Source organism: Fusarium fujikuroi, chromosome FFUJ_chr03 (genome assembly GCF_900079805.1).
Source record: "Fusarium fujikuroi IMI 58289 draft genome, chromosome FFUJ_chr03".
Lineage (NCBI taxonomy): Eukaryota > Fungi > Ascomycota > Sordariomycetes > Hypocreales > Nectriaceae > Fusarium > Fusarium fujikuroi.
In genome coordinates, this window is record NC_036624.1 from 1,929,737 (window position 1) to 1,951,686 (window position 21,950).

Below are 21,950 nucleotides of genomic sequence, written 5' to 3' on the forward strand. Positions count from 1 at the left end.
CCAATCCTCCAACTCACCATCGGCATCCACCTTTGCTGACCACATCTCACGTTTTGACCGATACCCAGTGTCATGAGCTGGGGCGCGTAGAAAATATACCAATTCTTTTCTTTTTAGGTATCATCTGGCGTCCCGAGCAATCTCCATCCTCACTTTGTAGGCCCTTGTACTCGTCATTGCCATACCGCTGTCACTGTCGCCTCCCCTCGATCGTCCACAATGTCGTCAGAGTCCCGACGCTCCTACAATCCAGGCCGTCGGATGGGCAGCAGCAGAGATCTTGGCCGAGCACGCGCAGCTTCCAAAGCCCAAGCAATTGTCGTCGAACATGATGAAGCCCGCAGCTTCGCTCTCCGGTCCGCTTATCTACACTACCTCCTTCAGCCCAAGGCCAAGCGAAAGCAATATGTTCCAGCTCCAAAGCAACCCGTCCGAACTCACACCAGCGTCGGCGCGCTCGTCCAAGAATTCACCTCCGGCTCCTCTTCAAGCTTCAAGCTACCTCACAACTTTACAAGTGCTCTACTCGAACGTTGCGGCGGCGTGCTGAGGGGTAGCGAACGCCTCCCAGGTTATAATGATGCTGCTGTCAAGCGGAGCTTTGCAGAAGCCTACACTACCTTCTCTGAAAGGAACTTCCGCAAAACCATTGATAAGGAGAGGAAGCTTGAGCCGCTCATACTCATGTTTTACACGTCTACCACCAAGGCGGCTCAAAAAGGTGCCGCTCCTGATGACGATTCTTGGAAGCTTATTCCTGACCGACATCTTGCTCTCTTTGTTCGCCTGATTGCCACTATTCTTCGGGACCAGGGCCACGATCGCGATAAGACTGAACTCATGTCCAAGCTGAGTGTTCTCGAGAAGAAGCTCCTTACAAATGATCAAAACTTGGTTGGCGGTGGATCTGACGGCGCTGGCACGACTATCGAGGTCGTCGTACCTTTGAGTTATGATGTCAAGGATATGCCCTTGGTTCAACAAGTAGTCAGAATCTTTGGACTGAGTCTTTCAGAGGCACAAGCCGAGATCAATGAGAACAAGGGAGTGTGGACAGAAGAGGCTGCACTGAAGGATCTCAAGTCATACCAGCACAGGCTAAATTCAGACATGCCTGGTGCTCTGAGGAGTGATGACTTTGATCTTGATGAGGCCTTTCAGGAGTGGAAGAAGGCTGAGTCTCCTCATCTGTCCCAGATGATGCTTGATATTTTGACTGCCAAACCAGAGCTCGCCAAGACATCGAGCAGCAACATCGACAAAGGCTTCTCCAGCAGGCCTCAATCTACATACAGCGAGCCAGCGTTTGATGCTTCAATGGGCTTTGATCCAGCTATCAACCTCGCTTCTCTGAACATTGGTGGTGATTCTAGTATCCGAACAGTCGAGGAGAATATTTACACCTTTGTCCCTCCAGACCCCAGAGCCTTCTTCAAGTACATTCTTAAACATGCTATGACCTTTGACCAGATCAATAGCGACCCTGACCTTGACTACCAACCCCTATCAAAACAATCTATGGACCTTTTGACTGAATTGTGTGTGAGATGGAGAGTGCCCCAATGCTCCAGGCTCATCACTCTGCTTGAGGTTGCATCACGCAACTACCTTGATCGGGAGTTGCTCCCTGAGGAGCTGGATGCTGTTTTCGATTTTGTCAAAACACCACTGCCAGAAGTCAAGAAGCCTCCTCATATATCAAACTACTCGACTCCTCTATCTGAAATAGACCCCAGCCGCTGGACGGTGCATGACTTTGCCGTCTATCAACACACTCTGAATACCCTTCATGAGACACTGCTCCGTGACCTTTATGATAGGATGGAACAGTGCTATGATACGAAACCACCCCAAATCGGCGTCGTCCAGTACATATTGGATAATCACATCTTCAGCGACCCGTGTTTCTCTCCTAGACCCGAGGCTGCTGAAGAGTTCTCTCAACATCTCAGCCAGCGCCTTCATGATCAGGCTCAAGAGGCCTATCGCCAGTACATGGAAAAGGAGATATCAGCCGACCGGAATGACTGGGATTTTGCCAATGTGGTCAAGTTAGGCAAAACAGTCATCAAGCTATGTGAGAGGATCAACAAACGCTATAACAAAAATCCCGAGATCATGGGCGTAAATCCCTTCCAGATCTTGGTCGAAGAGGTATTCCCTCGGTTCGAAGAGGATGCAAACGCCATCATTGAGTCCATTTTGGAGATGGCCCAAGAGACTGGCACCGAACTCGACATACAGGATGGCTTCGAACTGTACAGAGAGCTGGTTGCAATCCGCCGCATCCACAACGATTCTCTACCTGATCGGCCATTTGCTTTCAACGTCGAGGATCTTTTGGTCGATTTCGTGTGGCGATGGGTTCGTGCCGCCGAAAGCAGAGTCGAGGAGTACGTTGAGCAGGCAGTCAAGCAGGATCAGTTCCAAGTACGCACTGAGAACCCGGAGGATATACCACGAGATTCGGAGAGGCACAGTGTTTCTATCATTGACATATTTATGTTATTCAACCAGACCCTTGACACGGTCTTTAACCTCAACTGGGGCAACGATGAACATCACGCCAGATTCATGACATCCCTCTCCAAGGCATTTGCCGCAGGTATTGGCAAATACTGCGAACTTGTTGATCAAAAATTCGCGAAAGAGATGGACCGTCCTTCAGCTGAAGAGTTGGCGGCACAGACCCAGACTACTCAAGAGAAATGGATGAGATATGCCAAGGATGCCTGGAACAATAAAGATCGTGTTGAACCTTTCCAATTTTACTCAGAGGTAAACACTCGGTATGAGATGTTCTTTATGAATACTGCTAACGCTTACAGTCCTTTGTCAAACTGAACAATATCGAATATGCCATGCAGGAGCTTGACAAGTTGGAACGGACTATGGATCCCGATGCTTGTGCTGCACTGCTGGAAAGAATCGACGGACCCAAGAAAAAGACCCGTCGACCTAACAAGTACACCTTCACGATCAAAGTAGTTGAGGCCGAGGATCTCAAGGCGTGTGATGCCAACGGCTACAGTGATCCTTATGTGGTATTTGGTGACGAATATCAGAAGAGGCTGCACAAAACACGGATCATTCAGAGGAGTCTTAACCCGCGTTGGGACGAAACCTTCGATATCACAGTTCAGGGCCCAGTCAACATGATCGCAACTATTTGGGACTATGACACTTTCGGTGACCACGACTATGTTGGACGCACATCGCTCAAACTCGATCCTGTTCATTTCAGTGACTATTTGCCTCGCGAGTTCTGGTTGGACCTAGACTCACAAGGTAGACTACTTATAAGAGTTAGCATGGAGGGGGAGAGAGACGATATTCAGTTTCATTTCGGAAAGGCCTTTCGTCATTTGAAGCGCACTGAGAGAGATATGGTCCGCAAGGTCACGGATAAGGTAAGGATCCGACTCTTGTACAAACTTGAAATGGAAACACATCACTAACATTGAACAGCTCACTTCTCAGATCAATCACACCTTGTCTTTGGAGACTCTGAGACACCTGCTCGGCACTGGCGGTATTGGCGCGTCGGTAACAAGTCTCTGGAAAAAGCGAGCTTCAACAGTGCCGACTGCAACTCCAGCGCAAGTTGAAGCGGCTCTTGCACCCCTGTTTGCATACTTTGACGAGAACTTTGCTATCATGAAACAGACATTGACAAAGGCCACCATGGATGCTGTCATGGCGCGACTCTGGAAGGAGGTCTTGATGGTGATTGAGAACCTCTTAGTGCCACCTCTGTCTGAAAAGCCCTCCCAACAGCGACCCCTTACACGCAAGGAGTTAGACATTGTCTATCATTGGCTGGACTTGCTTTTCCAGTTCTTCAATGCCAGAGACGATTCGGGAGAGCAGCTAGGTGTTCCAGCGGAGACTCTCAAGTCGCCTAAGTGGCACGAACTGGCATCGCTGAACTTCTTCTATTTCGAGGATACTAATAGTCTGATACGCGAGTCGGAAAGAATGGCAGCTGCGACAACAGAACGCGCACGCTTGGCTCTCCAGCAGCAGAACTCACAGAGTAACCGTCTGTCAGCTCCGGCTGCTCTCGGAGCCTCGCTGGGCGGCGCAGGGTCGTTCGCCAGCATGGGTACCATCAGACGTGGCAAGAGTATCATGATGAGTCGTAATTTGGGCACTATGCGAAAGGCCAAGGAGGCCAAGCGCCGCGAAGCGCAGGCGGATCCGAGCGACGATATGATCTTACGCATCCTCCGTATGCGGCCAGAAGCCGCTCACTATCTCAAGGACCGGCATCGTCAGAAGGAGAGACAGGCTGCCACTGCTGCTGCTGCGCTGATTGTCAAGAATAGTGTAACGCAAGGTTGGAACTCGTCTGCGGGCCCTGCTTTCGGTGGTAACTTCGGGCGTAACAACTTGCCGAGGCGATAAGGAGTGGTATAACGCAAGAGGGGGGATCATGGGCATAATTCTCAGTGACACAACGGACATCACTGGAGTGGCTTGGGAGGCCTGCGAAGGTTTTTATGATGTAGTTTGGTTTGTATTTTGTTGGTACCTATCTATCCGGCAGGAAGAGAACGCATCAGATACCCATATTCGTGTGTGCAGGAAGTTGCTTAGTTAGTTTATACATGGATGTTTTTGCTCTGAACGGTAACTGTTGGGCTATATAATAAGTGTAGGTGTTGGTTGCAAGGTGAAATCCCAGGGATTTAAGGTGATGGTGCTGTGTGAGACTTGAATGGTTGTCTCAACACAATACTGTTTACTATGAGCAAATCCGTCTATGTAAATGATCCATGTTGAGACTCGGTGCGTCTGACGCAGAAGAAGCAATTGAAAACTCAAGCAAGATAAATGAAATGAACGGTGGCAAGCTCCCAAACCTCGGCTCAACGTCGAGGCCTCACCTTCACTACCTACCCTACATTTGGATACAGCTCACGATGTAGTCGCAGAATAGTGGCTTAACCTGATGCAAGCAAACATGAAATTCAGCCTAATATTGTGAGTACAAACCAATGGCGATCAATGCTTGCTGCCGATCTCCGAGCTGGTTACGATCAGGAGTGGAACGAGATAGAAACATGGTCAATCACAAATCAGCAACGTCCAACTTATTAACCTGTGCTGTCTACCTGTGTCTTTCATCTTGGAGACATGCAAAAAGTAACATGCCATGTGCGACTCGGCCGAGCAAAAGTGGCGCGTAATACACTGTGACCATACCTGCATTGGTTTAATTGAGGGTCAAGTTGTCATGGAGAGGAGGTTTGAGGCAGTTTGGCCGCATCCCACAAAGACGCCTCCCGTACACACGAAGCTGGGGATAGATAGGAGTTCCCTAGCACCCAACCACGAACCAGGGCCGCTTTGTCGAAGATACCGAGATCCAACTAAGATAGTACAGTACATAGTACATAGTAATGGTCCACGTCTTGTCCGCACCGAGCGAAGGCGGATCAAGACTGCAACAAACAGCCTGGAGGCAAAGGGATACGGACAATACTTACAGGGGGCAACCGTTTAAAATGCAAGCTAATACTAGCTCGGTGGCCTGCTGGACCCTGCCCACCGAGAACAACGGCCGTAGAGGTGGGAAAAGTGACAGCATTTTCAGGGTCCTTTTTTTGAGGGTCCAATTCAACTCCACTGATTGAGCCGGCTTGTCCGTCAAAGAGAAGGGCGGAGCACTTGGTCAATCCATTTGTCCATTGTAGATAGAGCCTTCAATGAGGGGCAAAAAGGAAGAGGAGAAGCCACTCCCACTTTTGTTCTTAGTTATTGACTGACCTCTGTCCTAGTTGGCACGAGTGCGATATGTAATTCGATGGTGTAGTTGTGCGCGGTGCTGCATTGAGCCCCTGCTCGATGAAATTCGGAACGATGATCTCTCATGAACCGACGGTTTCAACAGTGCAGGGCAGCAGGGCAATTGGAATTAGGTAGGGTGTTGTCTGAAGGAAGAGACCAACACATGTCTATGTAGAAACTCCTAGTAAGTATGTACATATCGTATCCAGAAGTATCAATAGGGGGTCTCCTCGCCACCACACTCGAAATCGAATCCGACTTGACTTGTTTGGCAAAAAGCTTACATGGCCAATCATCACAAGAGGCAATTCACCGAGTGGAGATGGGCCGATATTGTTGAGCCCTTGGTTTTGGTTCTAGAAGAAAATGTCATCCAGGCCAAGCCAGTGGCGGGTTCTATGGTTATACGCGCGATTCGACATCGCTTTGAGCGGTCTTGGACTATTCTGGTGGTGATTGGCAGTTGGTTGGCATTCGGGGTACCTCGTTTGGAACGACGACCGAAACTGACAGTGCCGATAATGGCTCAACGGCTTCAGCGTTGTTGGATGAGAGATGAATTTGAGGATATGAGGCAGCTCTTGGTATTCGCGATGAGTACCGGCCAGATTATTTGTGAGCAACCAGCTGTCAAGTGCTGCCGTCTTTTGAAGAGTGCTTTGCTCTTGGCCCTCTAGCCCTCTAGCCCACCATCCCCCATTATCCCATCCCTTCAGGCTTCGTGCAATGTCTCTGACCATCGATCTTGAAATCAAAAGCCGAGTCGTACACGTGCTTCTGTGACTAAATGGATTCGAAACATATCTCACGTGGACTACAAGCCACCAATCTCGAAGGAGGACGGGCCAACCCCACGTACAGTATGTTCAGATGTTCCAGACAGTGACAATGGTCGAGATACCCGTTAGAAAGAGGCTCTCGTGCCCAAACCATACGGTGCGGACTACGCAGCGCCTTGTGAAGATCCTCAACTTGAGGGGCTTTTTGTTCAAGCGGCAACGACGCGAGCAATTGCCAAGCTCGATTTTGATTTGCCTGAGATGGGGCTTCAAAGATGTCGTCCACACAATTAGGAGTTGAATCAAGGGCACCCCTGTCGGTGAATAAGAAACGGACGTGCCGCAGCTGCACCATGACGTGGGTGGCTGACTCGATTTCAACCTCGACCCACCAATTGAGCGACCCCTGAACTCCTGTCGCGATAATGATAATTAGGTACCTACCGACCTTACCTTACTGTATGTACATACGTTCATATGTGCAACTGGCCGAAAAACAATTAGATATCATGCCCATTAGATGCTCTCCTACTACATAGTATGTTCTTTCTCGCAAGTGAGTAGTGATGTGTTTAGCCAAGTCTCCTCGCTACGGACGATCTTTGAGAATGCTAGCACAAACTACTAGCCATTCCCAATATCACTGGCACAAAGGCTGTGTCCTAGGAGTGATCATTAGCAGCATGCGCTTTGCGGACTGAGCGACAACACTTGCGCCAGCCTTGTCTGAAACACAAGACACTGTCCATCACAATGCCCGTCTCATGGCGTATGTCATAACCCTGTTACTCGTAATTGGTGGTCCCGGGCTACCAAGCAAACACCACGTTCATAGTACCATACGCGGCGATCGTGGCCTAAGGCCCAGGGCAGCCAGCTGCACAGCTCTCATTTGCAGCCTGCCGGGACCAAGTCAGTCCGGAAACAGTAAGCATCTGTTGAAAACCGCACAGTGCTAAGACACCTGAATCTTCAGATATATGCCTTCAGTTTTCAGACGGTGGTAACTGCAATATTCGCTGAACAGCGAGCATTGTGCCGTAAGCTGAAGATGGAGCAAGCTTATGGTGTGACCCGGAATGTTTACTGCGAGCACCTTTCTAGCGCACTCAGAAGACCGATGGGACAATATATCTATTAGGTGAGTGATCGTGCATGAGAAGTCGGGTCAAGAATTCGGATAAAGATCGCAGTGGAAATACTTATCCTAGTTCATCTTCGGACTAAGCAAGGGGGACCCGTATGTACGAGCCCACGAGGATGTCGCTTATTATTATTGACAGCTCGAGAAGCCCGTTTCAGTACATGACAATGGAGCCGCGTCTAGAGATCGCACTAGATGGATCCATTCGCAAAATCCACCAACACGAGAACACACTCTTTATGCATAGCCGTGACTGCCTAAACTGCTTTCAAGTCAAACAAACATCAATAATACTGAACATATTGGATTGTCCTCAAAGTCCTGGATTGAAAGACACAATCAGAGCAGAACTGCAAGTCTGGTCTCGACGTATGGCTTCTTAGTCTCCAATCCCCACTCAGTGATGGGTAAGTATCATCACTGTGCGAGTATCTAGCATAGTACAACCCCACATCAACGGCCTTGGCCCTTGGCAGCCAGGGCTGGTACTGATGAATACTCGTGACTGTTGGCAGTGGACATCCTTCAAACGGAATGGAGAATGTAGGTACTGTACGGGAGGAGTTCTGGGCAAGATTCCAAGGTGGACCAATATCGAGTTGTTTTTTGCGACATTTCTTTGCCAGCTAATAAGAGTTCAGTTCTTCAACTTCGCCAGTGAGTAGGTAGGCTAATCAATCTCGACTTAGAAGGAATACCAAACTACCTATGTATGTATACTTGACCCAGGCGTCTCAAAATGACTTTGAGTTTGGTCGTAATTAAACCCTTCTGATGAAAGGGTGCACGCCACTCGTAACCGTCTACCGGTATTTGACCGCTCTGCGGGACAACGACAAACCAGTAGAGGGGAAACATAAAACAAATGGGAAATTTGAATACTTCTAAAGCGGCTGTGGCACTGGCATTATATGTACATACACAACAGTGCTTCTTAAGCCGCCCCTTGCTTGCGCGGTTAACCTGCTTTTTACTGGAACGATGGGATGCTGATAAATTTGAGAAGATTGATTGATATGAGACGAGAGAGGGTGTTTGGTTTTGAGGCACAGGTACTATAGCAGTACAGTACTTGACTTGAGTGCTTCCTGGATACTTACCTACCTACCTAGGAGTAGGATCTTATAGAAAGTGACACCCTCCTTCGTTTCCCGTTCAATCATCCATCCGCCATCCAATATCTCAGCCGCCTCTACAGATGTAGTCGTAGTGCCCATAAGACATTAGCGGACAGTAATAATGTCGATCGATTCGTTCGTGCAGCCGCCAGCCTGCATTAGGGGCGGGGAGAGCCTCTGGGCATGCTACCATTGGCTATCAAGCCTCAGATTTCCCCAGAAGGGCCCTTGTTAAAAAAGTGACATTGCTCGCAGACTCCGTTTGCGAGGCAGCCTGTCACTATCGATATACGTATATGGTAAATTGGTTTGGGGTCGAAGAACTTGGCCTTCCCAGGAGATTTGGGCTTCTTTCACTTGAGATAGGTGAGAGTACCTGTAGTGTACCTATGAAGCCAATGAATTTTGTAACCCCAAGCAGAGAAACTACTAACCTAGTAGGTAGGTAGGTAAGGCACCTTGCTAGAACCTCCACTTAGAGACAAAGGGACGAAAAATAGACTGACGTCTGCATGCCATATACGGAGTACAAGATTTTGAACTACATGGGCAATCATGTATCCATAGCATTATTAGGGACAGGCGATGCATTTATCATGGCACATGCCTTATTTCCACAACATGATCATACTGGGATTTACACATGATTTAGGAGGCCGACCTATTATAGGTACTGTAAAAACCCCCAATAGCAAAGTTCTTTGCGCAAACTGCCAAACCCAGGCCAGTCAGAGTCACCCCCTACTCACAATTCCCTGCTGTGATCACTCGTTTCCCTACTCCTTTCGGGGTTCCCACTCCACCGTTCATAGATATGGTTTCATCCCCCAAGTTTCAGGCTTCGACTAGATCACATCACAGTCCAATTTCACATCGTTGACAGCTAGTAGTAGAGTAGCATCGTTGGACATATGGAGATGCGATTCTCCAACTAATAACTTTTCTGAGCAGGGTTCAATATTTCTCTCTCACAACAGCCGAAGTCATAGTCATACTACTACTCGGTCGAGGTAATTCCAACTGCAATCCATGGTAGTCAGCCAATGCCATGCCTCTCTGTACGCAGTGTGGTGGTCGAGAGATTGTCATGGTATGGATGGATGTACATTGAAAGAGTCAAACACCTTTTCGATCCGAAAAGAGAAACATCACTAGGCCTGTTCAGACATTAGTACCGCTTGGTTGGCTCCGCCTTTTATCGCTTTTGTCGCCCTCCTTTCCACCTCGTACTGGTCTTGCTGTGCGTGTGCGCGTGCTGCGCTGTGCTGTGGTAGCGTAGCGACCGAGGGATCTACCCAGCACCGACCTAATTCGGAGATACATGGTGTCCTCGCCAGCTCCCTGAACAGCCAGAGGTACCCCCCAAAGCCTCAAGGACGGGAGTCAAGGACTCTCCTGTCAGCGGAAGGCTAAGAGATACCTAGGCGTGCTAGACCCCCCACACCGGTGTTGAGGTCCAGTGCTTGCTGCCACCGCTGCAGCTGGGACCACCTTTTGAACTGGGTTTATCCCCCTCTCCAGCTGTCTTGAAGTACTTTGCTCCGTCCCTGATCCCAAATCCTATCCCTCACCCCATTTACCATTTACAGTGCACTACGCCCGCTTCAGTCAACCCGTAAACGGCTCCCGTTGGACTTTCAGCCTAATCTTTTCCTTCTCAAACCTCACGGTCTGTCGCGACGTTGCCATCCGACCTCTCACCTCTACGAAACAGGCTCGGATCAGTCTCGACAATACCCTCCTTCGTCTTCTCTGTTGTTTGGTTTCAAGTTCACGACGGCTTTGCTTGTACTTTGTCTCATCTTCGCCCATTTCTACTCGACAGGGTCACCGCCCACTGTCACCTTGTGTAGTGTACTGTGGCTGTATCCAAACTCTCGACAATCGAGGATGCTGCGCAGTCGACTGCTGTTGCGTCCCTAGTTTGGTCATCGTCCTGCCTTGCGTCGTACTGTTTTCGAGTATACTCTACAATCCACCGACCCGGCGCTGTGCCATCCATCGACTCAAATCTGCAATCCATACCCATCCGCCCACTTTGGACGTCCGACTCGGCGCAGCCAGAAATTATTTATATATAAACCAAAAGGAAACCAGCAAAAAAAAATATTTCTCCATTACTCAGCTGCGAATTAGCAGCCTACCTGCATCACCATGGTTGACGACGCGGCCCTCGCCGCTGCGGCTTCGATTGTCGCCTCGATTGCCCCAGATCCCCGACTGCCCAATTCGATACCGGTTGGTGTAGCTTCTCAGGTGCAACTCCCAGGGCCAGATACTCCCGCCAAGCGCAAGCTCGAACTTGAGCTTCAGAACCTTGCTCTGCGTGTTGGAAAGCTCGAGAGCCAGGCCTCAGCTACCTCTCCATTCCCAGAAACGCCCAACGAGGTTATTGACACTCTTTTCGGCGAAGAGGCTCAGGTTGTGGCGGTCCGTCCCAAGCCTAAAGTCTTTCACGCCCAAGGTAGTCTGCACTCTCCGCATCTGCCATCTTATCAGCTGACCGAAGAAGCCCTTGAAGGACTTCGAGAACATGTGGATGACCAATCCAAGTTACTCGATAGTCAGCGCCAGGAGCTCGCTGGTGTAAATGCTCAGCTCTTGGAGCAGAAGCAGCTACAAGAGCGAGCCCTCGAGATCCTCGAGCAGGAACGTATCGCTACTCTGGAGCGCGAGCTTTGGAAGCACCAGAAAGCCAACGAGGCCTTCCAAAAGGCCCTACGAGAAATTGGAGAGATTGTTACCGCCGTTGCTCGCGGTGACTTGACCATGAAGGTTCGCATGAACACTGTTGAAATGGACCCTGAAATCACAACATTCAAGCGCACTATCAACGCTATGATGGACCAGCTGCAAATATTTGCTAGCGAAGTGTCGCGAGTCGCTCGTGAAGTCGGTACCGAAGGATTACTTGGTGGACAAGCCCGTATCGGCGGTGTCGATGGGACATGGAAGGAATTGACTGACAACGGTATGTTTCACATATCCCAAAGTCTTTTGCACCACACAAATTGCTAACCACCTGTACAGTAAACGTTATGGCCCAGAATCTTACTGATCAAGGTTTGCAACTTCGCCTAGATTACGAAATTGATAACCTGTGACTAACAAGTCTCTAGTGAGAGAGATAGCATCGGTTACCACCGCCGTGGCCCACGGCGATCTGACTAAAAAGATCGAACGACCTGCCAGAGGCGAGATATTGCAATTACAACAAACGATTAACACCATGGTGGACCAATTACGAACATTTGCTTCTGAAGTCACACGTGTAGCGAGAGATGTCGGGACAGAAGGCATGTTAGGCGGACAAGCTGATGTTGGAGGAGTGCAGGGCATGTGGAACGATCTCACCGTCAATGTCAATGCCATGGCCAACAATTTGACGACTCAAGTGCGCGACATTATCAAGGTTACCACAGCTGTCGCCAAGGGAGATCTTACACAAAAGGTCCAGGCCGATTGCAGGGGAGAGATTTTCGAGCTGAAGTCAACCATCAACTCCATGGTTGACCAGCTGCAACAGTTCGCCCGCGAGGTTACCAAAATTGCCCGCGAAGTCGGAACCGAAGGACGTCTGGGAGGGCAGGCCACTGTGCATGATGTTGAAGGCACCTGGAGGGATCTGACGGAGAACGTCAACGGCATGGCCATGAACTTGACCACTCAAGTGCGAGAAATTGCCAAGGTTACAACAGCTGTCGCCAAAGGTGACTTGACAAAGAAGATTGGGGTTGAGGTGAAGGGTGAAATTGCAGAACTGAAGAACACGATTAACCAGATGGTGGATCGTCTTGGTACGTTTGCCGTTGAGGTGAGCAAAGTAGCCAGGGAAGTAGGCACAGATGGAACATTAGGTGGACAGGCTCAAGTTGCCAATGTTGAAGGTAAATGGAAGGATCTCACAGAAAACGTCAACACAATGGCGTCAAATCTCACAGTCCAGGTAAAGCTCAGATCTCTGCTCAGAAAGCTCGGATTTGACATGGTCACTAATGAAATCCTAGGTCCGAAGCATCTCAACCGTTACTCAAGCCATTGCGAACGGCGACATGAGCCAGAAGATCAAGGTCGAAGCAAATGGAGAGATACAAGTGTTGAAAGAGACCATCAATAACATGGTTGACCGTTTGTCTAGCTTCTGTTACGAAGTGCAACGAGTTGCCAAGGATGTGGGTGTTGATGGAAAGATGGGTGCTCAAGCCGACGTTGGCGGTCTAGACGGCCGCTGGAAAGAAATCACCACGGATGTCAACACAATGGCCAGTAACCTGGTAAGGAGTCCTTGATGACCCTGCGGGAAGCCCGTTTTCTAACTCGTACAGACTACACAAGTGCGCGCCTTCTCAGATATAACCAACTTGGCCACCGATGGGGATTTCACCAAGCTAGTCGACGTCGAAGCGTCGGGTGAGATGGACGAGCTCAAGCGCAAGATCAACCAGATGATTTCAAATCTGCGTGATTCTATTCAGCGTAATACCCAGGCCAGGGAAGCTGCCGAACTTGCCAACAAGACCAAGTCAGAGTTCCTCGCCAACATGTCCCATGAAATTCGAACGCCGATGAACGGTATCATCGGAATGACCCAACTGACATTAGACACCGATCTGACTCAATATCAGAGGGAGATGCTTAACATTGTCAATAATCTTGCCAATAGCCTCTTGACGATAATTGACGATATCTTGGATCTTTCCAAGATTGAAGCCCGGAGAATGGTCATTGAGGAGATTCCTTACACACTGCGTGGAACCGTCTTCAATGCCCTCAAGACTCTCGCTGTCAAGGCAAATGAGAAGTTCTTGGATCTCACCTACAAGGTCGACAGCTCCGTGCCTGACTACGTTATTGGCGACTCCTTCCGCCTTAGACAAATTATCCTCAACCTTGTTGGCAATGCTATCAAGTTCACAGAGCATGGTGAGGTCAGCCTAACGATCAAGGAGAGCATGGGGCAAAACAATGTCCGACCTGGAGAGTATGCGGTTGAGTTTGTCGTGGAGGACACGGGCATAGGAATCGCCCAAGACAAACTGGATTTGATCTTCGACACGTTCCAACAAGCGGATGGCTCCATGACGCGCAAGTTTGGCGGAACAGGTCTAGGCCTATCTATTTCGAAACGACTCGTCAATCTCATGGGTGGTGATCTCTGGGTCAACAGTGAACATGGCAAGGGCAGTGAATTTCACTTCACATGCTTAGTCAAGCTTGCTCCCGACGACGCTGCTCTGATCGAGCAACAGATCCGCCCCTACCGAGGCCATCAAGTGCTGTTCGTTGACAAGGCTCAGTCGCAGAACGCCACCTCAATCAAGCCTATGTTAGAGAAGATCGGATTGAAGCCCGTCGTTGTGGATTCGGAGAAAAGTCCGGCGCTGACTCGTCTTCAAAGCGGTGGTTCCCTTCCCTATGACGCTATCCTCGTCGATTCCATCGACACTGCGAGAAGGTTACGAGCCGTGGACGATTTCAAGTACCTTCCTATCGTCTTGCTGGCACCAGTTGTTCATGTTAGTCTGAAGTCGTGCTTAGATCTGGGAATCACGTCGTATATGACCACGCCGTGCAAGCTCATTGATCTAGGAAACGGCATGATTCCGGCTCTCGAGAACCGGGCGACACCTTCACTCGCTGACAACACGAAATCTTTCGAAATTCTGCTCGCCGAAGACAACACCGTCAACCAAAGATTAGCAGTGAAAATTCTTGAGAAGTATCACCATGTGGTAACAGTGGTTGGCAACGGCTGGGAAGCTGTCAAAGCCGTCCAAAGCAAGAAATTCGATGTCATTCTTATGGATGTACAAATGCCAATCATGGTAAGTACCAGCATCGACAAACTCAATCCTCACAGTCATCGCGCAGACACATTAACTAACGCTTTTGGTTACAGGGAGGCTTCGAAGCCACGGGCAAGATTCGAGAATACGAACGAGGCATAGGGAGCCACCGCACACCCATCATTGCCCTAACGGCCCACGCTATGATGGGTGACCGAGAGAAGTGTATCCAAGCTCAGATGGACGAGTATTTGTCCAAACCCTTGCAGCAAAATCATCTAATCCAGACGATCCTCAAGTGCGCGACGCTCGGCGGCCCTTTGCTTGAAAAGAATCGTGAGCGGGAACTGGCACTCCATGCCGAGACGAAATCGAAGCACAAGGAGGGGGGACAGGGCCTGCTGCGACCCACGCTCGAGAGCCGCTCATTCACGAGTCGAGAACCTCTTTTGGGAAATGGCAAGGAGAGCCCTGCCATTCTGGCCACTGATGAGGATCCCCTGGCAAGAGCACGTCTTGACCTCTCTGATATGCGAAGTCTTACCAACTAACTGGTTCTCGCATTTCAGGCTTTCATGAGATCGCTCAGTCAATAACGAGAGGACGAGGATCACATGCCTTCGCCCGCCTTTGCGAAATACTACTGCCCATTGTGAGGTGATGAGTTGAGATTTACCATAGGATCTTTTCCCGGTCACCTCACCACTCCTGTACCTACCGTGAATTTTATGACAACACCGACTGTCTATCACGGGATCTGGTGCATCAACTCATCATGGCTGACATGAAGATCATGAACTCGAGGCACTGGTCGATTAGGCGACAGCGAATCATGATACCTGGCAAGGTCCAAAGCAGTGTGTCTCTGCGTTCCTCAACTTCCATTTGCTTAAAGCTTGAGATGGACATAATTCTTTTTATCGCATTATATTTGTCATGTGGGCGTTTCTGGGGTTTTCTTGGGCGGACGATTATGTCAAACTTCCTGCAGAGAAGCACGTTTATCGATCCAGTTGCTCGTTACAACGACATATATCGATTTAGACGAACATGATCCGACAACAAAAACATACGTTTACGATACATGTCGGCGACCACAGTTAGAATAAGGAAGGGACGATTGGAGAAGGGCCACTCGAGGATGAGTGTTTCGTGGAATGCCGTTTGATCTTTTGCTCTACGGGATTGCTCATCGCGTTTTGTCTGGTTTTTCTCTGTTCGTTCATGTTTACTATTTCATTTTGCCCTTCTATATGGGGCTGGACATGAGCCTCTGAGCTCCAGGAGTACGTGGGATCGAAAGATAGGTGAGAGAACAGGGATGTCTTTTCAACGAAATAGGGAATGATTATTGAATGGCCGCTACCGTCCAGATGTTTCAAGCATAAGAGTCTTTGCGGAAGAGACTGATGAATTGGCTTGACACCCTGCTTCCCTTGTCTAGTCTACTATGTGAAATAATGTGTAGCCACTGCTCGAACTGGGTGGTCGCTTAGGCTGAATCCTTCTCAATCTTTTCTGCGGCGCCATTAGTGCCATCCGGTGATCTGCCCTTATGACCTTTGTCTGCAGCTCCTAGGGAGCTGTTGGCCTTAGCTACGGCGGCGGGCATCTGTGTGGTTTCTCTGGCTTCTAAAGCAGCGAGGATGGCATCCAGCCTGCTCTCGAGGTTTGAAAGATTATTCTCTAGGGCCGTGGCCGCTTGCTCGCCTCTATGGATCCTTTGCGTCAGTTGCAGTTCTAAAAAATCGCTCTTAGAGTTTGGTGCTAAAATAGCAGGGAGGCGAAGGCCAAGTCATGGGTAGTGAGGTGCGCAGGAACAGGAACGACTGCGTGCGTCATGCGAGCTGTGAAGATGTCGTGATGCGTCTTTGCTAGGGATGCTCGCCTCGCTTCCGAGTTACCAATACAGCGCAAGAACTTATATAACCAATGAAATGCAAGTCGAGTGACTTAAGAATGTAGTGATACAAGCATCAGGAGGCAATCGGAGACTTCCTTCACCGATGAAGAAAATGTCAATCCGGGAGATGCAAGGGTAGTGATGGGGTGATTATCGGTACCAATAGATGCCGATCTCCCGAGGAGCTTGTTCAGCTGAGGTTCTTGAGATTCAGATTTTGAAAAATGGGAATTTTGAAAATCGCCATGGCCATGTCTAAACGCTTTGGCCATGACTAGGTGTCGGACACGCCGGTAGGTGAATAGATCTGTGAACTGAGACTGAAGCCAAGGGATGTAGAGGCTGGTTTTTTTTCTTTTTCTTTTTTTAATAAATTTAATTGCATGTAGCCTGCCAAAAACGTGGACGGAAGCAATTCATGTGGTTTGATAGTAAATGATGGCAAGGAGAATGCGTATAACAGAAATGCGAGAGTGGGAAGACAGTGGATGGAAAGGATCGGTATTGTGAGAGGGAGTGTGAACGTGAATAAACAGTGAGATGAACTGGGGAATGACGCTGAACTTTGGAATAGTATACCTAGCAAGGTCTCGATAGGCCTGGAACAGAAAATTGTCAGTGAACGGACATTCAGCATCATGCAATGCAGTGCAATAGCCATAGTGAGGGATAGGTTGATATGGAGTCAAACGGGAGGGTGTCTGAGCAGAAGAATGCTGACAACAAAATAGTGATATGATACCGATATTCCCCCAAGGTCCAACCAACCCCAGGATCCAGGGATCAGAGATGCAGAATGCAGGATGCCAATGTTGATGCAGATGCAAATCAGGAGGGTTCGACTTGTGGCAGCCAAGCGAAGCGAGAAGGTCTCGACCAACTGGCTGGGTCTAGCTAAGGTATAAAACGTTCCACGGGAAGTCCGGGTCTAGACTTTCTGGAGTGGGAATAGACAGGGAATGAAGGAATGGCATGTTGAGGAATGGTATTGAGATTGGGGAACAGAAAGAGCATTGTTTGTGACGCTTGTTTGGCTGTCAGAACCAACAGCCGGTAAATAAATAAATCGATAGTCGAACAAATATATCGACCATCATCTCGGGCATCACGGTGGTGTTTTGGTGCTAACTTGCAGAGTGTACCGTACCATCCATACACGTTCTTGTTCGTTCTCCCGGAGCAACATATGTAGGAGAGTTCAAGAAAATGAATAGGACAAAAAAAAAAAAAGAAGGTCGTGACTTTACTCACCTGGGCCATATCGGCATCCCCCGAACTTGAACCCGAGGCCAGAGGCTCTGTAGCTCGGTTGTTTGTGTCAGATGGGGCCATGGTGTTTAACTTCCTCGGAGGCAAGTAATGTTGCAACGATCAGGGATAGGTAGGCAGTCAATGCGACGATTGATTGGTTGAGCGGAACGAAGCAATTACCTCGTCTCTTGGTGGCCGTGGATGAATTGTTTGCGCTGTTTGTTGTAAGAGAACGGAGAAACTGAGGCTGTTCTGAAAAGAGCGGGCTGACTTTGGATCCACATCCAATCCAATTTCGGATTGCGCCTGTTACCTTACCTCCACTCGGTAGTGATGGGGTCTCGGGGTCTCGCGTGGGCATTTAATTATTAAGGTAAGGTGCCTAAGCAGCTCAGACGTTCCATTGCTGTACCCGTCTGCTCCCTCTAACCTAACCTAAGGGAAGGGTATAACCGTAAAGATCCATAGGTAAGTAAGGCACGGATAACATCAAGCCAGCGAAAGAACTACTAACATCCAATTATAGGTGCCCTGAACTACGCAGTAGAGAGCCCTCTCATGGAAATTTAACGAATATAGTATGTTGGTTTCAGGGGCGGTTGTAGAAGCACTTCCGCGTAATTAGTACATCCTGCGAATAATAGCCCACACAGCATCAAGTGACCATACCATGGATGCCACTAATTGTCTGGAAAGGAGAATATCTGAGATTATTGCATGCCCCAAGTCACACCTCAGACACGTATACGGTATCTCAGAGTGGGCAATGCAGATAGTAGTGGGAATATGGCAAATTTGGGTCTAGAACAATATCTAGATCCCGATTTTGCGGGCGCGAACACGGGCCGTCGAATGCGTCCATGGAAAGGGAGAAAGGAGTGGCTTGTCAATGCCAAATCACGGGAGACACTGAACAAGGGGTAGTTGAGCCTCGAGGCTCGAGGCTGGACTCTGTTCATGAGCGTAGACAACAATGACCATATTGGGCCAAACGGTCGAGGAGGGACAGTTAATGCCATCTTTTATGTGCTGACAATGGGCTGTGGATACATACATCTTAGGCCGTCTAATGAACGCGAAGATCATTAAACAACCTTTGCAGAGCCTTCTCACATGAGCCAGACATATCTGAGAAGCTGGTATTGCGTTCGCAGACATATAAGTTAAAGAATAGGTTACTGGTTGGTTACTCAGTACTTCAGGTTTACTTGCCTCAATGCTTGGTCACAAGGAGATATCCCGAACAAACAACCTAGCACCGTGTCTCAGATGTGCGGGAAACTTTCGTAATTCCCCCGTTACTAGGCACCCGTAATAAGAAAACACAGGAAGATATTGTCCGAAAAATAATGGTTGAGATGGATAGGGTTTCCCGTATTTTTTTATGTGATTGTATGAGTGCTGTGGCGGATCCATGGGCTCGATCGATTAGTCTAGACACATGCAACACATGCGCCACAGGCCTGGACTACGACGGATGGTGATCACAATATGATCCGGGCCATTGCGGGTCGCCTCAAGACAACCGCAGCTGAGGGTTTGCATCAACGAGGGAGTGAAGACATGGTTCTCAATATTGGTGCCAGGCCCGAAGCAAAGCGGGCGGTCTACTGTGTCAAGGCGTTGGGTTGGGTCTCTGAGACCAAAAGACAGACAGATAGCTGATACTGTTGTGAAAGTTGCACAGGGAGGTAGGTGAACAGGCGTGGTGCGACCATGATATGCATCTTTTGTCCAATACGGATCGAGGCTGAAACAGACAACTCGCACCCAACAAATCTCCTTTGGAATCTCCTTTGGTCCGCATTCACATACCCATCAAAGTCGATGGCATACCAACACGCCAGATCTCAACGTGCAGCTGCATTGACACCCATACTCTAAGAAGGGAATGTACTTCGTGAAGAGGGATTCTTGCAGTATGCCATAAATACGTGCTTACACTTCATGGGATGTACAGTAGGTAGTCGGTCTATCTTTATCCACTCCGCTAATAGGAAATGGTCAAAGTGTCTCTGAAACTCTCCGATCAACTGGGCTGACTGGGACTGACACAAACTGGTGGAGTGTCCTGACAACCCTGCCTGCCTGCAAGCTTTTGTGCCTTTGGCCATCGATCGAACTCGCCGCTCGCATCCATGTCTATGGCTGGGTTCTAGATTCGACTGCGACCTACCAGCCCGGGTATCAGAGTGGCCCAGCACGACCAGTTTCGTGAATTGGGCAGCTCTATTCGCAGTGTCGCATGCGAAAATGAACACAGCAGCAGCGAGCGTAGCAAGTTAACTTACCTACTAAGGTAGGTAGGTATCCAACAATCCGATGGCTAGGTCAGTACATGCCTACCTAGATACTAGATACAGAAGGCCAGTTTGCTGGTGTACAGGCCCCCCGCCGGTGCAAAACAAGCTACGGAGATTTGTTCGATAGATCCATCGATTTACATAAACCTGGCTTGGCTACCTACTCAGGGCAAATTTAGCTGCTGATCATTTCCCACCTATGCTTTATCCAATGTGATTCCATGTTCAAGTGCTGAAATACAAGTCCTGTATACACTCATTAAGCTGAATTAAATAAGTACCTACTGTACTTATAGTATCTACTTTGGTATCTACCTAGGTACCTAATGTAAGGCATACATCTCCCCTGAGGTATCTTCGTTTATAACTTGCCTATTACCTTACCTAGTACCTGTGTGCAAACGTGTTGAATGCAACAAAGCATAAAAAAGCGCTTAAGCCCAGCGAATCAGATCGAGCAACAACTAGCTGGAACCGAAACCAAATAGGTAGAGTGGGATTATTATAGGCAGGCGTAAAGGAAGATTAACAGGACATCCGTCCGGGAATAATAGCCCAGGAAAGCGGACTCGAAGCGGCCCCTTCCATGCACTCTATGCAGGGTTTGGACAGGAACCAACCAACTGCCTCTCTCCTTACCAGTTAGTGCACACCCTTTCTAAAGATCAGATATGGCCATTGCCCTGTCAGCCTGTACATACCCAGTTAGCCAGTGACCCTAGCATAGGTAGAAGGTAATCCTATCACTCACTTATTACTCTCGTCAACGTTCTAGACTCAACGTCGTGGAGAAATTTTCGCTTTGATGCGCTTTACGCGACATCGGGGAGTCGGTCACAACCGTTTATTTTGGACATCAAAAACTACAAGGCCCGAAACCTTTCGGGCACTGTAGCTTTCATATCTATTCTTTGTGCAGAGACCCCCAGCCGTCGGAGGCGGAAGTTGGAGATGCAGCCAGCCAGCCCAGGTACTTCAGCCGCCTCCAACCTTCCAAGCGCCTAGTATGGCCAAATAGTTAGGCTGCTGTCATAAAAGCAGAGAGCATGCCGCCAGCCGGTGGTCTCTCGCTTCCCCCGAGAAAACCGGAGATTTTTGGATCCCGCGAGCTTGAAGCTTATTGGCTTAGTGATACGGACTATGCTCCGTGACCCTTACTTTGCATCATTCTTGACTTGCAAGTTCGAACACTAGGCCATGATCAGTTTTACGATCGGTCAAGATATCGCCAACTCAAGCTCAATACTTGGTGGAAATGGCCAAGGTGGCACAGTCCGAATAAGCCTCTGGGATCGAAACGAAAGATGCATGGCTGAATGGCCAGAGGGGCGTTACATTGAACGGGGAGCCGGTTACTCAATCCGCCACCATTCGCCAATCCCAGAGCTCTGAGGGATCGAGATTCTAGACCCTTTATCGAATTCCCATCCCGCTCATAGCGATTTTACCACCAGCTTTCGATTCACAATTACCGACACCACGTATTGCGGCTATCGAATATTTCCAATACCACTTGAGTGGCCAGACGATGAGTAATCCTATCTTGCACGTCTCGGTCGTTGATAGCCATTAACTTACATACTACCTGTGAGCTATCGCATGCCCACTAACAGGCACTATGCCTAATAGAACCAACGATCACCTTCAGCTTCGGCTCATCAACGCAGAATATACCCAAATAGCCCAAACAGAATTAGATTATCATAGCACCGGAGAAACAGAATCAAAGGAGGACTGCCGGAGGTCGGTCGTGCGTTTTCACCCTGGATGACACTGCCCCATCATGGTAGAAAGGGAAAACACATGATGCCTTGGAACGAGTTCCAATATGCGTCATTCGACTTGAGGCATCAACCATCAGCGCAACATGACG

At 49.0% G+C, this 21,950-nt stretch overlaps 3 protein-coding genes; 2 read left to right on the top strand and 1 right to left on the bottom strand.

The window, feature by feature from the left end:
* Positions 1-219: 219 nt before the first annotated feature.
* FFUJ_02726 (related to C2 domain protein) lies at positions 220-4,407 on the top strand (the record flags this gene model as incomplete). XM_023574492.1 has 3 exons in its annotated part: positions 220-2,778; positions 2,829-3,410; positions 3,469-4,407. 3 exons carry the CDS (start codon positions 220-222, stop codon positions 4,405-4,407), a joined length of 4,080 nt encoding a protein of 1,359 aa, XP_023427836.1.
* A 6,581-nt stretch (positions 4,408-10,988) lies between these two features.
* On the top strand, positions 10,989-15,171 carry FFUJ_02727 (NIK-1 nonidentical kinase-1; the record flags this gene model as incomplete). XM_023574493.1 has 6 exons in its annotated part: positions 10,989-11,805; positions 11,865-11,897; positions 11,954-12,780; positions 12,842-13,108; positions 13,160-14,659; positions 14,734-15,171. The coding sequence occupies 6 exons, from the start codon at positions 10,989-10,991 to the stop codon at positions 15,169-15,171; spliced, it is 3,882 nt and encodes a 1,293-aa protein (XP_023427837.1).
* A 941-nt stretch (positions 15,172-16,112) lies between these two features.
* Positions 16,113-17,855, bottom strand: FFUJ_02728 (uncharacterized protein; the record flags this gene model as incomplete). XM_023574494.1 has 3 exons in its annotated part: positions 16,113-16,332; positions 17,103-17,122; positions 17,775-17,855. The coding sequence occupies 3 exons, from the start codon at positions 17,853-17,855 to the stop codon at positions 16,113-16,115; spliced, it is 321 nt and encodes a 106-aa protein (XP_023427838.1).
* Positions 17,856-21,950: the final 4,095 nt, after the last annotated feature.